Source organism: Pelophylax lessonae (genome assembly GCF_965119305.1).
Source record: "Pelophylax lessonae genome assembly, chromosome: 2".
Taxonomy (NCBI): domain Eukaryota; kingdom Metazoa; phylum Chordata; class Amphibia; order Anura; family Ranidae; genus Pelophylax; species Pelophylax lessonae.
In genome coordinates, this window is record NC_138769.1 from 601,635,092 (window position 1) to 601,657,976 (window position 22,885).

Consider the following 22,885-nt stretch of genomic DNA (forward strand, 5'->3'; position numbering starts at 1 on the left):
CGCACTCTGCACCGGGACCCTCCTACACTATACCCACACTGCAAACAGTGGGGCATGCACCTAGGGGTCTCCTTCACTGGGACAACTTCAGACTACCAGGGCAGGACACTATCTCAGGACCCTTACAGAGTGGGGATAGCGGAGGGAGTCCCCAGGGGTCTCCACTGCATCCTCTGCCCCGGGACCCCACCAGACTCTAGGCCCAGACAGGGGGGAAAGAGTGGGGGGAGGGAAGGCCAGCTCACTGAGGGATTTTTAAGGATGGGTGGAGGGAAACTGCAGACAGGTTCGACCGTCCCTGGAGGTTACCCCTGTTTTAAAAAAAAAAAAAAAAAGCCAAAAAGGGGAGGGGGGGAACAGTACCTACCCTTCCATGGTGCGGGTAACGCTACAGACAGAATCCTCACCACCGAAGTAGGGGAGCTGCTGGCCAAGGGACCGCTGGGACTCAGACCCAAGCCCAGTCGCATGCGACCCTGCAAGACGTTTAACTCACGGGCCAGCCTCTGTCCGTGAGGCTATGCCGCGGCCGACCTATCGCGCTTGCTGGCTGGGCTGGGGGGACCACTGGATCTAGATTGCCCAGCAGTTGATTGTAGAGAGCGCTCCCAAGAGAAAAAAAAAAAGATGCTAGGACCAGAGAACCCAGCTGGGAGCCTAGGTCCTTACTCCTGACTAGACAGATTAAAACTGATTATCTACAGCAGGGGGGGGGGGGGGGGAGGCTTTATACCAAGCTGAGGATGGCCCATGGGCGGAGCCAGGTGTTTGTTCTGCCTAGTCCTACTCCTGGAGGAGGAGGCAATATAGCCTAGCAGTTATGATTTATGGAGTGCCGTGTCCGTCAAACGAAACAGAAATAAAAATGATTTTAGCTGCTAGCACAGTTAGTTAGATTGCAGTACTTTACAAATGCACCAAGATTTAGAAAATAAAGTGAGCAACACTCAAAAGTCTGTGTATACTACAAAAGTCAATCCCCTACCGCCAGAAATTCTAGAACCATCCTCTGAAAATTAGATCAAACCATATACTCCCATTGGCGGAAATGTGTGCCTCTTTTATAGAGATATATATATATATATATATATATATATATATATATATATATATATTTATTTCGATTGCTTGGCACTATAGGATTAGCTCTTGTATTATACTCTGAGCCGGCCATTCCTTTTACTTGAGTTTACAATGAAACAAATCATCCCTTCGTCCCACTTTTTTTTTTTCCACATTTTTGTACATAGAAACATACCACATTTAAAAAATAACTAGGATTTCTTTAGACCAGTCCAAAATAATAATAAAAAGTAATATATAAAAGAAGTTGCATCTTCATTTGAAAACCAGTGTCGATCCCATCTGTATAGCGTCCATCTCAATATTTGTGTGACTGTATAACTTAGGCTCCTGAAGTCTCGAGTCCTTGGCTGAAAAGGTAAGCTGGTTGTGGGGTTTCATTTTTCCTGGGGGAGCTGGTGCTCCCCCACCACATTCACTTGCCTCCAGCCATAATTTTCAGATACTGCAAGGCATTGTGTGCTGCATTTGCACGTGCTGCTTCTCTGGTTGCAGCAGAACCATGGCATACAGTGGTGGGTTGGGTGGAGAGTTCCACTAGACATTGGTACAGGCCACTCAAACTGCGTTCATCTGGGAAACAAACAAACAATGCAAAGCCAATGAGTACAGGCACGTTCAACAAAGTAAAAAAGAGATGACAAATGAATCTTCAAAACAAATGGAAAATATCAGAAATCAGGAAAATCTTTACTTAAAATACCAAAAATCTTTCAGGCTAAGAGAAATCTGTCATAGAAGAATTATGTAGGCTTCCACACGAATTGATAAGAGGGCAAAAAGGGGGAACTGCCCTGGGCCCCCCTGATAGAAGGGACCCCCTCCCTATACAAAAATATTATAAAAAAAGAATGGGATTTTTGCCTTACCGTTTATTCCTTTTCTCTGAAATTCGACAGACGCAGCTCCATCTAGTCAGACTATACTATACTTGGCTCCTCTTATAAGGAATAGGCACTAGGCAGGAAAAAAAGCTTAACCACACCTATGGGGGCTGTTCCTGCAGGCATAACCCCACACACCCTGCTATCAAACAGTTTAGTTGCAAGCAGTGTTTAGAATAGAAAAAACCTCATTCACGCAGAAGTAGAGGGGCGGGTGCTGCGTCTGTCGAAATTCAGAGAAAAGGATTTTACGGTAAGTTCTTACAAAAATCCAGTTTGCTCTATCGTTCATAAACAGACGCAGCTCCATCTAGTCCAGGCATGTCCAACCTGCGGCCTGGAGTCGCAGGCAATGCGGCCCACTGGCCGCGGAACTCCGCACAGTCTCCTGCCTTCACATTTTTTTTGTTTTCTTCTTGTTTCTTCTGTCAGGCAAGGGACACAGCTGCTGCGGCCGGCCGCGGCAGCCAGCCGCTAACTAGCTGATGGCGCTGATGCATTCTTGGAGTTGGGTGGAGTGGAGACTTGAGAGCAGCGCAGCCAGACAGGAAACTACAACTCCCAGATCTTTGAGGCAGGCAGAGGCAGGGCGCGCTAGGGAGTCAGGACACATGATTGAGGCTGTCGGGCTGAGCACTGGCAATTTTACTTAACCCCAGGACAGGAGCATCCACCCCCCCCCCCCCCCCAGGACTGGAGGAGGCCATGCAGGGACTTGCTGAGCTGGCAGCTGCCATTTCTGAGGCGAGACCCTGACATCCCCATATCCCATCTATATAACCCCCGTTTACCCTGCCCCAGTGCCCACCCAGCAACCTCAAAACAGCCCTCAACACTGTGGGTCCTGCTGGCCCATGGCCTGTGGGTCCTGCTGGCCCATGGCCTGTGGGTCCTGCTGGCCCATGGCCTGTGGGTCCTGCTGGCCACGGCCTGTGGGTCCTGCTGGCCACGGCCTGTGGGTCCTGCTGGCCACGGCCTGTGGGTCCTGCTGGCCACGGCCTGTGGGTCCTGCTGGCCACGGCCTGTGGGTCCTGCTGGCCACGGCCTGTGGGTCCTGCTAGGAGCTTGTTAATGGCCTGTGGCCGACAGCTTATGGCCAACTCCCAGCAGAACCTACAGGCCAGGAGGACCCAAAGGCCATGGCCAGCACCCAGCAGAACCTACAGGCCAGCAGGACCCACAAGCCATGGCCACCTCCCAGCAGAACCTACAGGCCAGCAGGATCCACAGTAATGGGCACTGGTGCGGCTGCATTGATGGGCACTGGTGCAGCTGCATTGATGGGCACTTGTGAGGCTGCATTGATGGGAGCCGGCTCTCTACAGAAGCCGCCGCTTCCTCCAGCAGTACCCGACGTCATGACCAGCAGTACCCACATGACTAGTTTTATCCACCAGCAGTGCCAGCATTACCCACCAGCAGTAACCGCCAGCGTTACCCGCCAGCATTACCCGCCAGCAGTAACAGCCAGCAGTCTGCAAAATAAGTAGAAAAGGTATGTGCATTAGCGTGTGTAAATTGTTGCAATGTGTTTTTTAATAACTAGTTGTGTTTTGTCATAATATATGTCATGTCCTTAACCACTTAAGCCCCGGAGGATTTGGCTGCTAAAAGACCAGGGGGTATTTTGCGATTCGGCACTGCGTGACTTTAACGGACAATTGCGCGGTCGTGCGACGCTGTACCTAAACAAATTTGGCGTCCTTTTTTTTCCCCACAAACAGAGCTTTCTTTTGGTGGTATTTGATCACCTGTGCGATTTTTTGATCATGCGCTATAAACAAAAAAAAAGAGCGTCAATTTTGCAAAAATAGCAATATTTTTCACATTTTTTTATATGAAATTCCCCCCAAAAAAAATGTAAAAATCAAAATTTTTTAACATTTTCGGCCAATTTGTTTTATGCTACCTATGTTTGGTAAACAACATTTTTGTTGTTTTTTTTTTTTTAACGCGTAATGGCGGCGATCTGCGATTTTTTTTGCGGTACTGCAACATTGCGGCGGACAGATCGGACCCTTGACTGACATTTGACACTTTCGGGGTTACCAGTGACATTTCTACAGTAATCAGTGCTATACATATGCACTGTTACTGTAAAAATACACTGGTAGTGAAGGGGTTAACTTTATTTGGGAGGGAGGGGCTGTGTGTGTCCCTAGGGACGTGCTTTCTACTGTGATTGGCTGTGGCTTGAGCTGTAAGGACACTGATCAACAGATCTACATAGTAGATCCGTGTGATCAGTGTCATTACACCGAGGAAAATGACAGGCAGCTTGTTTACACAAGCTGCCTGACTTTCTCCCTCTCCCCCGCCGATCGCAGAGTGGCCGGCGGACATCGGGTCCGCCTATCACACGCGCGGGGGGGTCCGGGAGCGCGGCGCGCGCTCGCTCCCCAGACCCTCCCAGGCTAGTGACGTACCGATACGTCACTCTGCCTGTGAGGGGCTGACCGCCGCAGTATATAGTCGTGCGGCGGTCGGCAAGCGGTTAATACATGTAGGAAGAAGGACATGACATTTTCTGGCTGCCTAAGTCACATGTGTGCTAGGGGTGCAACTATCCCCCTGCACATAACTAAATATCCCAGCATGTGCCGTGTTTCTGACTTATACCACCATGACCAATTCAAATCACTGAAGTGGTCATGGTGGTTAGAGTGTTCCTTTAATATTTCTCAGAAGAAGTAAACCTCTGTATACCGATTCCATTTCATTTGATTATCCTCTAGTTGTGTTAAATTAGTGCAAGGGGGCGGCGCGGCGGTGTTTTATTACTTATATACCTTAACTGTAGTATATATATATTTTATATGCGGCCCGAGAAAATTTCTCTACACTCAATGTGGCCCAGAGAAGCCAAAAGGTTGGACACCCATGATCTAGTCAGACTATAGAGAGGTCCCAAAGCAGTATATTCATGAGGGGTGGGAAGACAACAACGCAAAACGGAAACTTAACTCCCCAAAGGCTAAAAAAACTTAGCCAACCAGTAACATGGAGCTCAGCTAGGAATAACTGGAGCTTCCCCTGAAAACACAATACACCCTCTGGAGTATTCTGTCCAGTTCTGGTCGCCAGTCCTCAGGAGGGATGTGTTGGAGCTGGAGAAAGTCCAGAGAAGGGCAACTAAACTGATTAGGGGGTTGGAGGACCTTACCTATGAAGAGCGGCTGCAATCGCTCGATTTATTTTCCCTGGAGAAAAGACGTCTGAGAGGGGACATGATAGCAATTTATAAATATCTTAATGGGGATCTCAGCTTAGAAGAAAAGCTGTTCATTCGAAGGAATTGCATGAGGACTCGAGGACATACAATGCGATTAGAGGAGAAGCGTTTTAACCTCAGGCAACGTGGGGGGTTCTTTACTGTTAGGGCTACAAGATTGTGGAATTGTCTACCACAAGAGGTGGTTTCTGCGGGTAGTATGGTGACTTTCAAAAGACTCTTAGACTTACATCTCAAGGATCAGGAGATTGAGGGCTATGTTAGATGATTACAGTCACACACACCTACACAGGTTGAACTGGATGGACTATTGTCTTTATTCAACCTCACCTACTATGTAACTATGTAACCCTCAAAGCAGTGTTAATTTTGGCAGCAAATTTCAATTTAGTTTTAGTCTTAGTCTTAGGACTAAAATGGCATTTTAGTTTTAGTCCCATTTTAGTCTTCTGCAAGTGTTTTAGTATTAGTCGTATTTAGTCGACTAAAACTCCAGTATATTTTAGTCGACTAAAACGCCCTACATTTTAGTCGACAAACTCATTTTAGTCATCTATAATCAAATGGGTGTAGTTCAATTGTAATTTGTAATGCATTATTTAAGCATTTCTCTACAATTTCCAAACTCATTATATACTACTGCTGGTCCTGGAGTGAAAAATCTAATATGTTATTATTTATGCTTTGAGCATGCACCAGTGTTAATTTTTGGCAGCAAATTTCGATTTAGTTTTAGTTATAGTCTTTTGACTAAAATGCCATTTTAGTTTTAGTCGTATTTTAGTCTTAAGACTAAAATGCCATTTTAGTTTTAGTCGTATTTTAGTCATCTGAATTGTGTTAGTCGACGAAAACGTTTTAGTCGGTTTTAGTCGACGAAATTAACACTGCCTCAAAGAGAAACAAAAAAAAAAAAAAAAACAGTTCTCTTTAAACAGCAGCCTGTAAAACCTTGCAGCCAAAGGAAGCATCCAAAGATGCCAACACGTCTACTTTGTAGAATTTTGTAAAGGCATGCACAGACGACCAAGTTGCCACCTTGCAGACTTGCAGCACCGATGCCTGATGGTGAAAAGCCCAAAAGGCCCTCAGCACTCTCTTAGAACGTGCCTTCACCGGAAAAGGAGGAACCTGACCCTTCAGTAAATAAGCCTGAACAACCGTCTGCCTGATCCATCTGGATATGGTCGCCGCAGACGCAGCAAATCGCTTACGAGATCCTTCGGTGAAGGATAAAAAGAGCGTCCGATTTTCTAAAAGACTCAGTGATCTCCAGATAGACCCTGATCACCCAAACCACATCACCAGAACCACATACAAAGAGTGCAACGCAAATTTCTTAGAATGTTTGGGCTTAGGGCAGAGTGAAGGCAACACAATGTCTTCATTCAGATGAAAATCAAAAACAACCTTAGGAAGAAACGACTGATTAGGTCGTAGTACCACTTTATCCCTGTGTATCACCAGATAAGGTGAGCGGCAGGACAATGCAGAGAAATCTCCCGAATATTCTCAAAAGGAGGCTTTTGAAGAACAGATAATACCAGATTGAGGTCCCACAGGGACCTTCTCGCAGGAGCCATATGGCGCACTCCCTGTATAAAAAGGTACGAATCAAAGCAGGCGTAGGAAATATATAGCCAAAGCAGAGGACACTTGGCCTTTGAAAGTGCACAAAGCCAACCGCTGTTCAACTCCTTTCTGCAGAAAGGCCAAGAACACTAGCTATCGAAAACAAGCAAGGGTTCACCTTCAGTGATTCATGCCATCAAATATACGATTTCCTCGTACGATGATATATCTTCCCAGTCCGGAGCCACCAGAATGGCCTGAATGCCTTCCACCTCTATCTTGCGTAGAAGCCTCGGCAAGAGTTTTAGTGGGGGAAAGGCATAAATTAGCCGATACTGACCCCAAGGGGCAACCAGAGCGTCTGTGGCATCTCAAGACCTGGCTACAAATCTCTGAACCTTCTTGTTGGAGGCGAGAAGCAAACAGATCTACCTCGGGAGTCCCCCACCGAACACACAGGAGATGAAACACCTGTGGGTGCAGGGAACACTCTCCTTGATCCAACACCTGACGACTCAGGTAATCCGCTTCCCAGTTCTTCACACTTGGGATATGTACAGCAGAGAGGGCTAGAATAAATTTTTCCAACCAGGCCAGAATCTCGGCCACCTCTTTGGCTGCCAAGACACTCTTGGTGCCCCCCCTTGGGGATTGATGTAAACCACAGCCGTGGTGTTCTCTGATTGAATCCGAACAGGACAATCTTGCAGATGAGTCGTCCAACGGCTCAGACAAAGCTTTATTACTCTGAGCTCCAAAACATTTATTGGTAGTTTTGACTCTTCCATCGTCCAGGTACCCTGGGCACAGAGCTTCCCCAGCACCACGCGCCAGCCCGATAGGCTGGCTTCCAGGTTCACCACCGTCCAAACAACGGAAGGAAGGACTTGCCCTGGCATAGTGCTGGAGACTGGATCCACCACAGTAGAGTTGACTTTGGATCCTTGTTCCATTTGACAAGAATCTCCCTTTGCAAAGATCTGGTATGGAACGTAAACGTGGAAGTAAACGGAAACCGCCATAAAGGTTGATACCATCAGACCCAAGGCCCGCATGCAAACTCAAAGAGAGGACAGATTGTTCGCCAACAACAAGCAAATCGCCTCCTGCAACTTTTGCAGCTTGTCCGGGAGAAGAAACACTTTGGCCAAGGCCGAATCCAGAGTCAAGCCCAAATAATCCAGTGTCAAGACAGGTGTCAGCGCAGATTTCTTGAAATTGATGTTCCAACCGAAATCCTGCAGAGTTCTGACAGTGACCGTCCGATCTCCCAACAAGACTGAAGGAGAGTCCACTCTCAACAGGAGATAGTCTAGTTACCCCAGTACTGCAATCCCCCGCTGGCGTAGCAATGCCAATACCGGTGCTAAGACCTTGGTAAACACTCTGGGAGCTGAGACGAGAACAAAAGGTAATGCCACAAATTGATAATGCTCCTCTGCGACCAGAAAGTGAAGAAACCGCTGGTGTCCAGAGTAAATAGGGATGTGTAGATATGCGTCCTTGATAACTATGGCGACTAAGAAGTCTCCCTGGTACAGCGACGCCACCACCGTGGGGATGGATTCCATCCGAAACTTCTGTACCCACACAAAACAGTTCAGGGCCTTGAGATCCAGGATGGGACGCACCTTGCCTTCCTTCCTGGGCACAGTGAAGAGGTTTGAATAAAACCCTTAAATGTTCCTGAAAAGGAACCGGTACATTTGCTCCTTGCGACAGCAAATCGTGTAATGTCCCTCGCAAGTCCCTTACTCAGACTGGGGATAGTCGAATATTGGACGGGAAGAACCTGTCCGATGGGCTAGACCGGAATTCGATCTTGTACCCAGAGCGGATCAGTTCGTGAACCCATTTGTTCCGAAGTCCCCCCCACCCCACTACAAAGTGTAGGGCGGCACTTTGCGGGGGGCGGCAAAAAAGCCGCCCCCCCGCATGAAAAAAAAACAAAAACCTGATCCGTTCTGTGAGTCCCGTCTGCTTGTCTGCTCCAGCCGCCTCTTTTACACACACAGTCCCCGGCTTTCAGCAGTGAAGGGGGCATACGAACATGCTAGAGAGGGAGGCGTACGTACTTGCTAGGGAGGGAGGGACTGGCACCCCCATAGAGCGGCCAGTGACTGGCCAGATCAGCTGCACTTCATTCAGTGGGTGGGGCAGAGCCTGTAGCTCCGCCTACCCTCCTCCGCACGGCATGTAAGGGATACCAACTTCTCCCCAGGGCAGGTCTATGTATGTTGAGGAGGAGGAGGACTCAGGACAAGGAAACCCCCAGGCCAGGACTGAGGACATCCAACAGCAGGTAGGAATCACGATTTTAGGTCATCACTGCTATGGCTACAAATAATAATTCCATTTAAACTTTGCAGTACATGAACTTTCACTGCATGTGAACTGTTAAATGAGTTTGCATTGGTTTCAGAATGTGCAACCTGCTCCATGCATGCTGAAATCGTGGAAATGCATTTAACAGTTCACATGCAGTGAAAGTTCATGTACTGCAAACTGCTACAAGCTTTAACCACTTCTTTTTTCCCCCTTAATGACCAGGCAATTTTTTGTAATTCAGGACTGCATTACTTTGACATTTGTTCGGTTGTCTTCTTTTTCCCCACAAAAACAGCTTTCTTTTGGCGGCATTTGATCACCTGTGCGATTTATATTTATTACGCTATAAACAAAAAAAAGAGCAACAATTTTTTTTCGCATTCTGCTATATCACATTCCCCCCAAAAAAATGTCTCATCCTTTTAGGCCAATTTGTATTCTGCTACATATTTTTGGTAAAAAAAAAAAATCCCAATAAGCGTATTTTGATTGGTTTGCACAAAACCTATCGTGTCTACAAACTAGGAGAAAGATTTGTCATTTTTATTTATTTCATTTTTTTTTACTAGTAATGGCGGCGATCTGCGATTTTTAGCGGGACCAACATTGCGGCGGACAGATCGGACCCCTGACATTTTTGACACTTTTGGGGGGGGACCAGTGACATTACTACAGTAATCAGTGCTAAAAATATGCACTGTTACTATAATAATGACACTGGCAGGGAAGGGGTCAACCTTAGTGATCAAAGGGTTAAGTGTGAGCCTAGGGTGTGTTTTCTAACTGTATGGGGGATGGGACTTGTGAAATGACCACAGAGACCTGTGATCCCAAGTAGGTGGATCACAGGCGCTCTGTGATTATTCCAGAGAGAAGAACGGTCAGCTGTGTTTACAACAGCTGACCGTCATTCTCTCTCAACTGGAAGCGATTGCAGGTGCCCAGCGACAACTGCGGCCGCTGGCCCTGTGTAGTGACATCCCCGCTGCCTAGTGAGGGCAGGAACGCGCACTTACCCCCAACAGCGCTCCCACGAACCAATGTACCCATACGTTGGTCCTCGCAGCCGAGCCAGCCTGCCGCAGTAATTCTGCGGTAGGCAGTCAGCAAGTGGTTGACCACTTGCCGACCGCCCGCTGCAGTTTTACTGCGGCATGTTGGCTTGGCGAAACAGGAAGGGGTGTGGCATTGACAGGAAGGGGTGTGGCATTGACAGGAAGGGGTGGGTCATAGTTAAATTAGGGGGTGCACGAATTTAGTCCGGCCTAGGGCAGCACAAAACCTAAATACACCACTGTCCCACCCTAGAATCGGGCGAGGGCACCCCTTCATGCAGACGAGGACTTGCCTGCAGGTCCAGATTGGCCGGTCTTTGCTTTCCCCGACCACGGCTTCTTGGAACCCCCAGAAGACCTGAATGATTTACCTTTTTCTTGCGACCCGGAGGCACGAAAAAGACGTCTATGAGCATTAAAAGGAAGGCCCCTGCCTAGGAAGTTGCGCCTTCCCTTGATTGGGGGAAGATGAGTACTCTTACACCACCCCCCCCGTGATACCTTTGATAAACTCGTCCAGAGAGGATCCAAACAGCCCCTCCCCTAAGAAGGGAAGATCAGTCAAGGCCTTTTTAGAAGCTTGGTCCGCCGACTAGCTTTTCAGCCACACCATGCGCCTAATCGCAATCCACACTGCCGAAGCCCTGGCCACCTGGCAATCCAGGGACGTATCACACATGAACACCAGGGCTTGAGCCAACTGGTCCAGTAGATCCAACACTGCAGGGGGGGGGGGGGGCGTTCAGCTTCCAAGTTACTTTTCACCCATTCCGTAGCAGTCTGCGCTACCAAAACATTTACCGAGGTAGTCTTTAATATGTGACCCGCTACCACGTGTAAATGGCAGGACAAGGATTCCACCCGTCTATCCACGGGCCCGCAAAAGTTAGAGACTCTTCGACCAGTACCAGAGTCGCTTTATTGAACCTGGAGACCGGGGAATCCACTTTTGGTGGTACAGTCCACCTAGTGGACACGGTCTCCGCAAAGGGGTAACATCGTGCAAAACGCTTAGGCACCACTAACATGTGCTTAATGCGCCGCCATTGTTTATCCACAATAGTATGAAACAATTGCCCGATTTACAGGATTTGTGGGAGCAAAAAGACACCTGTGTACCCGGCGCTGTGGGTTCATCAGCCAATTTTAAAGTTTCCCGCACTGAAACTATCAGAGTATCCACCAAAGCACATTCCTACGAGATGGCTGAGGAGGACAGGTCCTCTTCACCGTCCGAATGCGATGACACAGACTCTTTAGGATGGTCTGCGTCTGTGGCGGCCAATCTCAGAGTCCGAAGACCCTGTAGATAGAGGTGATGGCGGAGGGCGTTTGCGGCTGGCAGCACTAGCAATAACAAAATCTACCTCAGACATCAAATTTTGCACGAAAAGAAAAAAAAAAAAAAAAAACTGCAATCTCTGGCTCTGACTGAGAATGAGAAGGTCCCACAAATCGCTCCCAGGGGGTCTGCAGGTGAAATATTATCCTGGGAGTCCATGTTACACTTTAAAATAATTGGGCAGTGTCTCTTTAAGACACCGCTATAACTGCGGGCTCACAATCCCTGGTTGTTATACGATAATAGAGTGATGAAGAAATACCCACAGGGAACCCCAGGAAAACAAGTTACTAGACCACCCACAGAGAAGACTTCCAGCACGATATGTGCAAAAACAAAACGGACACTGACTGCACAGGAAGAGAAAACTCAGCCCCTATATTTCAAACAACCATGCCGCATGCCTGTCCAGCCTATGGACCTCAGGAAAATGGCTGCTCATGCATTCTCAATGGGGAATTACAGAAAATGGCTGCCCATATAAACTAATGGGAATATAAAAATCATGATCCACAGAGAAATGGCAGCCCCCAGGGCGTGCTATGTGGCTCCAGGGGGCCCAAAACAATAGGCATTGAAAAGTCCCTGCCAAGGGTCCACAATGGACAAATCACCCCCCTCAAATAAGCGCCACAACAGTCACCTTATTACTGACCCCCCCCCCGGTAAAAACCTGCTTGGGGTAGGGGAGTGCCGAGGGGTACACAGGACTAGTGCTCCGGAGGTGCCAGGGGAACCGAGGGAGCCCCTAAGGCCCATCTATTCCAGGGAAGGGCCCACGTCTGCCCCGAGACCGCCAGGGGTTTTTTTTGGGGGGGGGGGGTCAATTTACTCACCATACCACGGTACCAGATGGGCGCCATTCCGAAACAGATCAACTCCCACCCGGGATGGCGGTGCTGTCAGCCAAGGGGAAGCTGCGACTCAGGGCATTCCAGGTCATGTGCATCCCAGCGAGATGGTCCACTCACAGGCTTGTCCCCCATCCATCGGGGCACTGTCGTGGCAAGGCCTAGTTCTGGACTATAACCTGCTCACGCTCGCTGGCCAGGCTGGGAGACCTTAAGCCTCAGCCGGCTGTAGCTTTTAGTTCCTCTGGATCTTGGTCCTCAGAAACTAACTGGTGAAAATAAAAAGAAATCACAAACTAACAAACCTTCCTATAATAGTGAAGACCGAAATTCCACCTTAAACTAGGCAGAAACAAAAGGATGATAGCAGGGTGTGGGGTTATGCCTGCAGGGACAGCCTCCATAGGTGTGGTTAAGCTTTTTTTCCTGCTTAGTGCCTATTCCTGATAGGAGGAGCATAACCCTATAGTCTTTGACTAGATGGAGCTGCGTCTGTCAATGAACAATAGAGAAATTATATTTTTACAAACAAATTTTGTCAGCTCCAGCGAACCACACAGAGCACTTACACTCTTAAGGCTGGGTTCACACTGTTGTGAATTGGATTCAGGTTTCCCCGCATCAAAATTTGCATGACAGGAGACTTTCCCTGGCTCTCAATGGAGGCAGTTCACACAGCTCTGTTGGCTGCGGTGCGGCTTGCAGAATAGTCATGTGCGTCTTCTGGTCTGAATTCAGTCAAATAGTCGGACCAGAAACAGTGCACGGGGATGCACCGGCGAACGCCCCTGCTGCGAGCCACCCCAGATTTAGTGTGAACCCAGCCTAAGGAAGGTGGCCTAGGACTGCATGTCCTCAGAATGATGTTGGTCATGCACTTTGAAAATGTGTGACTTATTGAGAATGTAAACAAACTCTGTAGGAGGGGCCCCCAAACCTAAACTGCCTCAGGCCCCCCAAGGTCTAAATCTGGCACTGGCAGGGCCAGATTTGTAAGGGGGCAAACTGAGCAACTGCCCTGCCGCCCCCCCCCCGATACGAAGTTAATACAAAATTATATTCAAACAAAAATATATAATAAAACGATACAACTTTAAAAAAGTACTGTTATTAAATGTATCGTGTGAAGTTATATTTTGCCTGCCATCATCTGTAAAAGTTTTTACTCTGGACTAATGTATTGTATAGTTTTTTAAAAAATTTTGGCAGCTCAAGCAAACCACACAGCATGCTTACACATTCTAAAGTGGTTGTAAACCCTTATATATACTCAATGAAGTGACTGGCCTCAGGTGATACACAGAGATGAAAAATTCTCCAATAAAAGTGGTACCTGTTTATCTGCAGTTTTCTCTTGGCTACATTCATTCAAAGTGCTGAATATTTAAAGTTTGTCTAAACTCAGAAAAAAGGGGGTGGAGAGTTGAGGTTAGACTCTGCAGAGCTCAGTGAGGAGAGCTCTGACAGCTGATTGGAGGGGGGAGACACACACCACACCCCCCTTTCACACAGCTCACAGGAACAGTGCTGTCAGTCAGCTGGAGGTCCCTGCCCTGTCACCTTTATTCTGTAGGTGTCAGGAAAACTCGTCAGAAATGATTCATGTTGATAGAGGAATGAAGCAGCAGACAGAAATTACACTTGGTGCTCTTAAGACCACTACATGCTATAGATGGATATGCTTTGTTCATATTTCATGTGTAAGGTTTACAACCACTTTAACCACTTCCCAACCGCAGATATACTGTGATAGGCTAGCTCCACTGCGCAAACTGACGTATGGGTATGTTGGTTCGCAGGAGCGCTCCTGGGGGGAGAGTGCGCGCCATCGGAGGCACGCACCTGCCCTCACTAGGCAGCGGGAATGCCAATCCACGGTGTGGGCCGCCGCGATTGCTCCCCGCTGAGAGAGAACAATGGTCTGCTGTTGTAAACACAGCAAACTGTTGTCCTCTCTGAAATTATCACAGAGCGCCTTCTATATAGGATCACAGGTCTCTGTGTTCATTTCACAAGTACCTCCCCCATACAGTTAGAAAACACTCCCCTAGGCTCACACTTAACCCTTTGATTATCCCTGGGTTCACCCCTTCCATGCAATTGTCATTATTACAGTAACAGTGCATATTTTTAGCACTGATTACTGTAGTAATGTCACTGCTCCCCCCAAAAGTGTCAAAAATGTCAGTCAGGGGTCCGATCTGTCTGCCGCAATGTTGCAGTCCTGCTAAAAATTGCAGATCGCCGCCATTGCTACTAAAAAATAAAAAAATGACATAAATCTTTCCCCTAGTTTGTAGACGCGACTGGTTTGCGCAAAACAATCAAAATACGCTTATTGGGATTTTTTTTACCAAAAATATGTAGCAGAATACAAATTGGCATAAAAGGATGAAAAAATTTAAATTTTTTTTGGGGGGGGGGGGGGGTAGAATATTATATAACAAAGTGAATATATATATATATATTTTTTCAGAATTGTCGCTCTTTTTTGTTTATGGCGCAATAAATAAAAATCCCGCAGGTAATCAAATACCACCAAAAGAAAGCTCTATTTGTGGTGGAAAAAGGCCATCAATTTTATTTAGGTACAGCGTTGCACAACCGCGCAGATGTCCGTTAAAGTAACGCAGTGCCGAGTCGCAAAAAATGGCCTGGTCAAATCCTTCCTGTCCCAGAAGTGGTTAAGGAAGGTAGCCTATGACTGCGAGTGTGTACATGTGTGACCTCTAAAGGACAGTCATGCATTTTGAAAACATGTGACTATTACGAAGCATGTAAACCAACTCTGTGTACGAGGACCCCCCCCCACCCTCCCCCCCAACCTGAGCTGCCCAGAACTGCAACCCCCCCCCCCAAGTCTAGCCCTGCTTCCACTGCTGAACTATTTTTTCAAGAATGTGGTCTGAATTGCTGACCCAGAACACATTAACAAATAAAGAGTAGTAAAACTTTTCTGACACTTCTTTACAGCATGTTTGTTCTAAATCAGACACAGCCAGGTCATCTAGTATTTTCACAAGAAGTCTTAAGTAGGAACTAAATGATACTTATGCTTTGTGATATAAAGCTGGTGTCCACTATTTTCATCTCTTAAATGTCTTCTTTTAAAACATTAAAAACATTGTTTAATAAAAAGTGAAAAGCTATAACTCTCCAGGTGCATTTCTCCTTCACTCACCAATATCAAGATAACTGATCTGAAAACTCTGCTCCTCAGACAGGTCCTGAAGAAGGCTGCAGAAACCCGAGCTCTGGATGGTTAGGGGATGACTCCTCAGGTGTAGGATCTTCTCTCCGGCAGAGTTACGGAGGGAGTCCCAAGTGCATGCCAAACCTCGCCCCCTGCCTCCGTCCATCTTTCCCCCTCCCGTACACTGAAAAGACATAACACCACCATGTAAGAGGTATCCTTTTCTTGATGCAGAACTACAAGATGAATTTAATGTTGAAGTGGTTCTGAAAGCAGATTATTTTTTATCTTAATGCATCTTAATGTATTAAGATTGAAAAAAAGAAAACCTGTGTGCAGTAGCCCTCCTCAGCCCCATCTCGATCGAGCAAGAGAGCGCGAGACTCGGCTGTCTGGAACTCTTTCTCCCGTTTGGCTGAGACACCGCAGTGAGTGACATAGGTTCCCGCTGTAGTCTAAGTCAGTGAGCCAATGAGGAGGGGGAGGGGGTGGGGCCTGAGCCGCAGCTCCATGTTTGAATGGACACAGAGCAGCGGCTCGGGTGCCCCCACCACAAGCTGCTTGCGATGGGAGGCAGGAAGGAGGGGCCAGGGGTACTGGTAAGGGACCCGAGAAAATGAGGACCTGAGCTGTGCAAAACCACTGTACAGAGCAGTTAAGTATGACTTTTTTTCTTTTAGTATCACTAAGAGCAAGAAAATTCACAAATAACCATGCAATTTACCTGCGGTTCCCTTGCCCTAAAATGCACTGCAGGCTGAGATGCGTGAGGGTGCCATTCAGAATGCATGACAGCCCCGCATGTCTCGTATGAGCAGCGCAATTTGGTTGCGGGTATGGGAACAGATGCAGCCCGCAGACTGCAGGCAGGTGCAAACCTAGCCATAAGCCTCATTTATATGCCCCCCCCCCCCTCCCACTTTCCTTTAAAAGCTGCAAAGAGTTGTACACATGCCATGGCAAAAATTACCCCCTATCGCTTTCACTGGAAAGGGCCACATCCCAACCACGTTCAACGCATGTAGTTGCGGAATGGTGGGATGGAGTTTACAGGATTAAAACCGCCAGTGAGGAGGTGACCCTCACTTTCTGTTTGGTGTTATAAGTCTCATCAGCTGTTTTAGTTTTAACATAAAAGCTTAGATTGATCTGCTTTCCACAATCCTTTCAAAAATGCTTATAGCTCACCCCTGGCAGTGCATTGGACAGAAACCAAAATCAGACAAAATTGCATATAAAAAGTACACTGTTCAAAAAAAATGGAACACTTTTTATAACACATCAGATCTCAACTGGGAAAAATCTCATGCTGGATATCTATACGGATATGGACTGGGTAATGGGTTTAGAATGAAAGGATGCCACATCTTTTGATGGAGATGAAAAATGATCAACCTACAGAGGGCTGAATTCAAAGACACCCCAAAAATCAAAGTGAAAAAATGATGCAGCAGGCTAGTCCATTTTGATTAAATTTCATTGCAGCAACTAAAAATGGTACTCAGTAGTTTGTATGGTCCCCACATGCTTGTATGCATGCCTGACAATGTTGGGGCATGTTCCTAATGAGACAACGGATGGTATTTCCTCCCAGATCTGGGCCAGAGCATCACCAAGCTCCTGAACAGACTAAGGTGCCACTTGGCGGCGCCAGATGGACCAAAACATAATGTCGCAGAGGTGTTCTATTGGATTTAGAGCAGGCGAACTTCGGGGGCCATTCAATGGTATCAATTCCTTCATCCTCCAGGAACTGGCTGCATACTCTCGCCACATGAGGCCAGGCATTGTCCTGCACCAGGAGGAACCCAGGACCCACTCACCAGCGTAGGATCTTACAATGGGTCCAAGGATTTCACCCCGATACCTAATGGCAGTCAGAGTGCCATTGTCTAGCCTTTAGAGGTCCAAAGAAGCAATCTCAAATGTATTTACATGTTTACTGATATTCTAGGTTCCCCAGCGTTGAGAGTAGCTTTGGGGTACCTTCTATTGAGTGATACCAACTAATACAGTACAACCTACACTCTGCTGTTGGGCTGCAGATATGGCAGCCGGGCTGGTGGTTTCCCCCCATAGTGAATGAGATTAGATGCGCCCACAAAGTCACCATGGAAGAACTGCTATGAAAAAGGTTAGGACCAAGATATGCCCGGTATAGTAAGCGTATAAGACAAATACTGGTCCAGGTGGATAAGCAATGGAAGTATATGCTTCAGCCGGTTGGCAAGAATCTTAGAAAAAAATCTACAAGTCTGTGTTAAGTAGGGAGATTGGGTGGTAGTTTTGGGGCAGGGTATGGTCCTTACTCTCTTTTGGGAGGACGGTGATGTGTGCCAAGAGGGCAGTATGTCACCTCCAGTAGCTAGGGAATTAGGGAAGCACTGACACATTTGTGGTTGGAGTTGGGTAAAAAATTTCAAATAGTAAGCCTTCGTGTAACCATCAGGCCCAGGCTTTTCCCATTACTGAGGGATTTTACTGTGGATAATAATTCCACAGGGGTAACTGCTGACTCCAGGGTGTCCCACTGTTCTGAAGAAAGGGAGGGAAACCCTGATGAAGCAAGGTAAGCATGGATACGGGGTAGCTTAGATTCTAGGTCAGAATGAGAACAGGCAAAGTCAAAGTCGTACAGAGCGGCATAGTAGTCAGGAAACAGTAGCAATTTTTGGAGGTGTGTACTGCTGCTGCTCCCATAGGGGTTTGGAGTTTATGTACCCAAGTAGATGTGCAGTGTTTGCGTAGGGCTCTCGCTAGTATCCTGCTGCATTTGTTGTCATGCTCATAGTATTTATAAGTAACAAATCGCATCCGTCGGTTAATTCATCAATCAAGGAGCTTGGTAAAGAGGTCACGGACTTCAGTGGAGCTTCTGCAGAGCCTCAGGGGTTGCTCGTTGTTTGCAACTCAACTCTGCTTGTTGTAAGGCCGTCAAGACCCTTTTGAAAACCGCCTCTCTCTCCTTTTTAAGTTTAGTACCTAGTGCGATAAATACACTGAGAACAACCACCTTGTGGCTTTCCCAGATCATACCATCGCTGACCCTCTCCGTAGCATTTTCAGAGAAAAAAATGCATAAGAGCCTTCATCACCTTTGTAACTATGAAGACGACATCTAAGAGGTTCTCATTGAGTCTCCAGGATAAGGTCTGATTTTACTGTGGATAATAATTCCACAGGGGTAACTGCTGACTCCAGGGTGTCCCACTGTTCTGAAGAAAGGGAGGGAAACCCTGATGAAGCAAGGTAAGCATGGATACGGGGTAGCTTAGATTCTAGGTCAGAATGAGAACAGGCAAAGTCAAAGTCGTACAGAGCGGCATAGTAGTCAGGAAACAGTAGCAATTTTTGGAGGTGTGTACTGCTGCTGCTCCCATAGGGGTTTGGAGTTTATGTACCCAAGTAGATGTGCAGTGTTTGCGTAGGGCTCTCGCTAGTATCCTGCTGCATTTGTTGTCATGCTCATAGTATTTATAAGTAACAAATCGCATCCGTCGGTTAATTCTAACCGACGGATGCGATTTGTTACTTACATTTTATGCATAAGGACTTTATCTGACCAAATCCAAAAGACTTTTTTAAATTGTTTCATGTATTTGCACTTTAGTTGATTTAAATGATTGTCAAGGCGACCAATCCGGGACCTCCAGTAGAGGTGTGATGGGAAAAAGGATGCTTCCTAAAATTGCTATATAAAAAAATAAATAAATAAAAATAACATATTCAAAAAAGGAACAGAGAACAACTGTCAAACAATCAACATATATATGCGACCCAAGGTCATAGTGAAACTGCGAGATTGACCCCAGAGTCACATTACCAAAAGGCGGGTCCTCCAGGGGCGAGCAAGATGCCCTTATCAGGGTAATCCCCTTGGTGGGGGAAGACCTACATGGGGAACACGGTCTGACATGTAGGTCAGGACTAAGCTCCTACACCGCACTCAGGCATGTAGAGTAGCATAAAGTTGTACAAATCGGGAGTATAGTAGGCATATCCCACTGTAGCACCTGGGATATCCTATGTGGAAATTCAGTCTCCTACGAAACCAAGGTCACCCAGGAACTGCAGCGAGGCCAATAGGGTCACATGGCTCACAGAGAGGGAGAGAAGAAAAAAAAGGCAACCTCTCAATGAGTATCAAATTTGAGCATTGATTTGATTGTGTCCCCAGTCAAATGTGTCTGTTGACATGGACGTACCCAAGCTGTCAAGAGAGCAATAGCAGGGAGTGTCACCTAATCGCCCAATGAGGGAGGTGAGGTGGCGGTAGAAGATTGCGTCTCCTAGAGCGAGCCGAGGGTATTTGAAAGCTCTCGGAGAGGCGCCAGTCTAGGAAATCCACAGGATTGAGGCCCAGTTGGGAAAGGAAGTGTAGCAAGTAATCCTTGGTGTGTAAAGTGACGAACAGACCATCTTTCCAGGCCTGGGAGCTAAAGGGGGTATAACCTGTAGGTAACTCCTGCTTTGGTTAGTGCCTCCAGGAACCTGCTCTCATCTGTGAAAAGCACAGGGCGACAGTTGCGGACCTGCCCATTCAGGGGTTCAATGGCAAATGCCAATCGAGCTCCACAGTGCCAGGCAGTGAGCACAGGGCCCACTAGAGGAAATCAGGCCCTCAGGCCACCCTCATGAATTTGGTTTCTGATTGTTTGGTCAGAGACATTCACACCAGTGGCCTGCTGGAGGCCATTTTGTAGGGCTCTGGCAGTGCTCATCCTATTCCTCCTTGCACAAAAGAGAATATACTGGTCCTGCTGATGGGTTAAGGACCTTCTATAGCCCCGTCCCGCTCTCCTAGAGCAACTGCCTGTCTTCTGGAATCTCCTCCATTGCACGTATTGATGTGCCATCCTGGAGGAGTTGGACTGCTGTGCAAATGCTATAGGGTCCAGGATTTGCCTCATGTTACCAGTAGTGACACTGACCCTAGCCAAATGCAAAACTAGTGAAAAACAGTCAGAAATAATGAGAAGGGAAAGAAATGTCAGTAGCCATCACCTGTAAAACCATTCCTGTTTTAGAGGAAGTCTCATTGTTGCCCATCTAGTGCACCTGTTAACACCAAAGCAGCAGAAACGGATTAACAACCCCCTTTGCTACTTAACTGACCAAATCAATGTCACAAGAGTTTAATTGACTTGATGCTATACTCTGATAAAAAAAGTGTTCCTATAAGTTCTGTGAGCAGTGTACTATAAAACTGCATTTATAGATCCATGTGTAATTTTTGGCTTTGGAAGCCATCGCCCAAGTAGAAATCTAAAAAAAAAAAAAATAATATATATATTACAGGAAACACAATCACAGCAGACTTTAACAAGGTGGGCCCTCTAACCAGCCAGCCATGTTTTCTTTTAAGAACCAAGAAAAAGCAGGGGAAACAGAGTGAAAGAGGGCACTGTGATTAGAGAGAAAAGCATACGGAGGGGGGCACTGTAATCATTACAGTGCGTCTTTACAGTGCAGTCCCCTTTACAGTGCAGTCCACATTATATTAATGTAAAAGGGACTGCACTGTAAAGGGGCACTATGTGAAGGGGAACTGAGGGACACTGTGGGACTGCCTTAAGGGGGAACTGTGCACACCGATATAAAAAAAGGGGGGGGGGGCTAGTGGTTAAGTTGGTGACTGCTGCTTTTAGACTTTAGGGTGGCTGGACTGTGGCCACTGAGTAGAAAAATGCCCCAGCATCAGTGGGAGTAGACAATGTTTCAATGGTCAGTGGGACTAAATTACATAGCCCCTATGGACAGTAGGAGGAATAGTACCCCACCATGGGTGTTAGTGGGAGTAATCGTGCCGTGGGAGTAATCATGCCCCAATTGTTCATATCAGGAGGAGGAATGACACATCATTGGTGTTCGTGATAGGATTGCTGGCTCATCGTTGGTGTTAGTGGAAAGAATAGTGCCCCATATCAGTGGGAGGAATGATGCTCGAAAAGCCAGATAAAGACAAGCAAAGGGCTACATCATCTAACTTGTGGGCCAGAGTTTTGAGACCCCTGGCTGAGAGGAACCAACTTTTAAAAGTCTGCAGTGAGTGTTTTCTGCATTCCAGTGGTGCTCGTTCGGGTGTTGTCCTGAAGAGATGACCGGTGAAAAAAAAAAAAAAAAAGACAAAAATTGTTTTCCAATGCACAGAACTAAACTTTTTTTCACACCAGTTTTCTGATGAATACATCAAAAAGCAATGATAATGTACATCGATGAATAACCAGAGTTCCAACCTAGGGCAATACAGAAAACTCTGAGAATGGAGCTAAAAACACAACCACAGCCTTGTCTTGGCTATATCAATGTACAAAACAAGACACATTGCCTTTCAGCTGGGGGAAAAAAAAAAAATGGATTTTTGACTTGATGTTCATTGACGGACACAGCTCCTGGCATTCATAACTATTGGATTATACTGCCCCCTACAGGAGTAGGACACTAGACAGAGAAAAATTCTGGCTACAACCATGGACAGTCCCAGGGGGTATACTCACTTGCTTTGCTACAGCCACTCAGTTTTGCAACAAGCAATGTCAAGAGAATAATAACTCTGCAAAGAGGTGGGTGCTGTGTCTGTCAATGAACATCAGAGAAATGGATTTTACAGAAAGTCAAAAATCACATTTTCTCTTTTGTTCAATGACGAACACAGCTCCTGGTATTCATAACCATTGGGGACGTCGCAAAGCAGTGTTAAACATGACGGGTGGGAACAGCAAAAACCTTGCAGCCAAAAGGAAGCATCCGCAGATGTCAACACATTCACTTTATAAAACTTTGTATAGTGTGCACCGACAACCAGGTGGCGGCCTTGCAAATATGCGTCACTGACGCCTTATGACCGAAGGCCCTGGAGGCACTAAGCGCCCTAGTAGAGTGCACTTGACCCCTCTGATGGAATAGGCCTCAACCACCGTCTGTCAGAGAAAGCGAACAACCCTTTTCGAGGTCCATCTGTGAGCACAAATAGAGAGTCTGACTTTCTGAAAGACTCCATAGCTGGCAGGTACTCCCCAATTGCACGGACCACATCCAAGGCATGCAAGGCAATTTTTTTTTCGGATGTTTAGGCTTGGGACACAGGGAAGGCAACACAATGTCTTCATTCAAATGAAAATCAGAGGAAACCTTTGGAAGGAACGTCAGACAGGGGCAAAGAACCACTTTATTTCTGTGAATCGCCAGGTAAGGTGAATGACAGGATAACGCCGCCAGTTCCGACACCCTGCGCACAGAAGTAGCCACTAAAAAGCCCACCTTCTGAGACGACGTAAGCAGGGGAATGTCCCAAATATTTGCAAAAGGAGGCTTCTGCGGAGCTGAAAGCACCAAATTAAGATCC

The 22,885-nt window shown here is 46.9% G+C and overlaps 1 protein-coding gene across 1 annotated transcript in view; it reads right to left on the reverse strand.

Moving 5' to 3' along the window:
* Positions 1–1,263: 1,263 nt before the first annotated feature.
* The window catches only part of TARBP2 (TARBP2 subunit of RISC loading complex), an 84,139-nt gene continuing 62,517 nt past the window's right edge, over positions 1,264–22,885 (reverse strand). Inside the window, exons 8-9 of the mRNA XM_082247695.1 lie at positions 15,529–15,724; positions 1,264–1,656 (exon numbers count right to left, since the gene is read on the reverse strand). Of these exons, the coding sequence (XP_082103821.1) occupies positions 1,499–1,656; positions 15,529–15,724 (354 nt within the window). The 3' untranslated portion in view covers positions 1,264–1,498. The remainder of the gene's footprint in view (positions 1,657–15,528; positions 15,725–22,885) is intronic.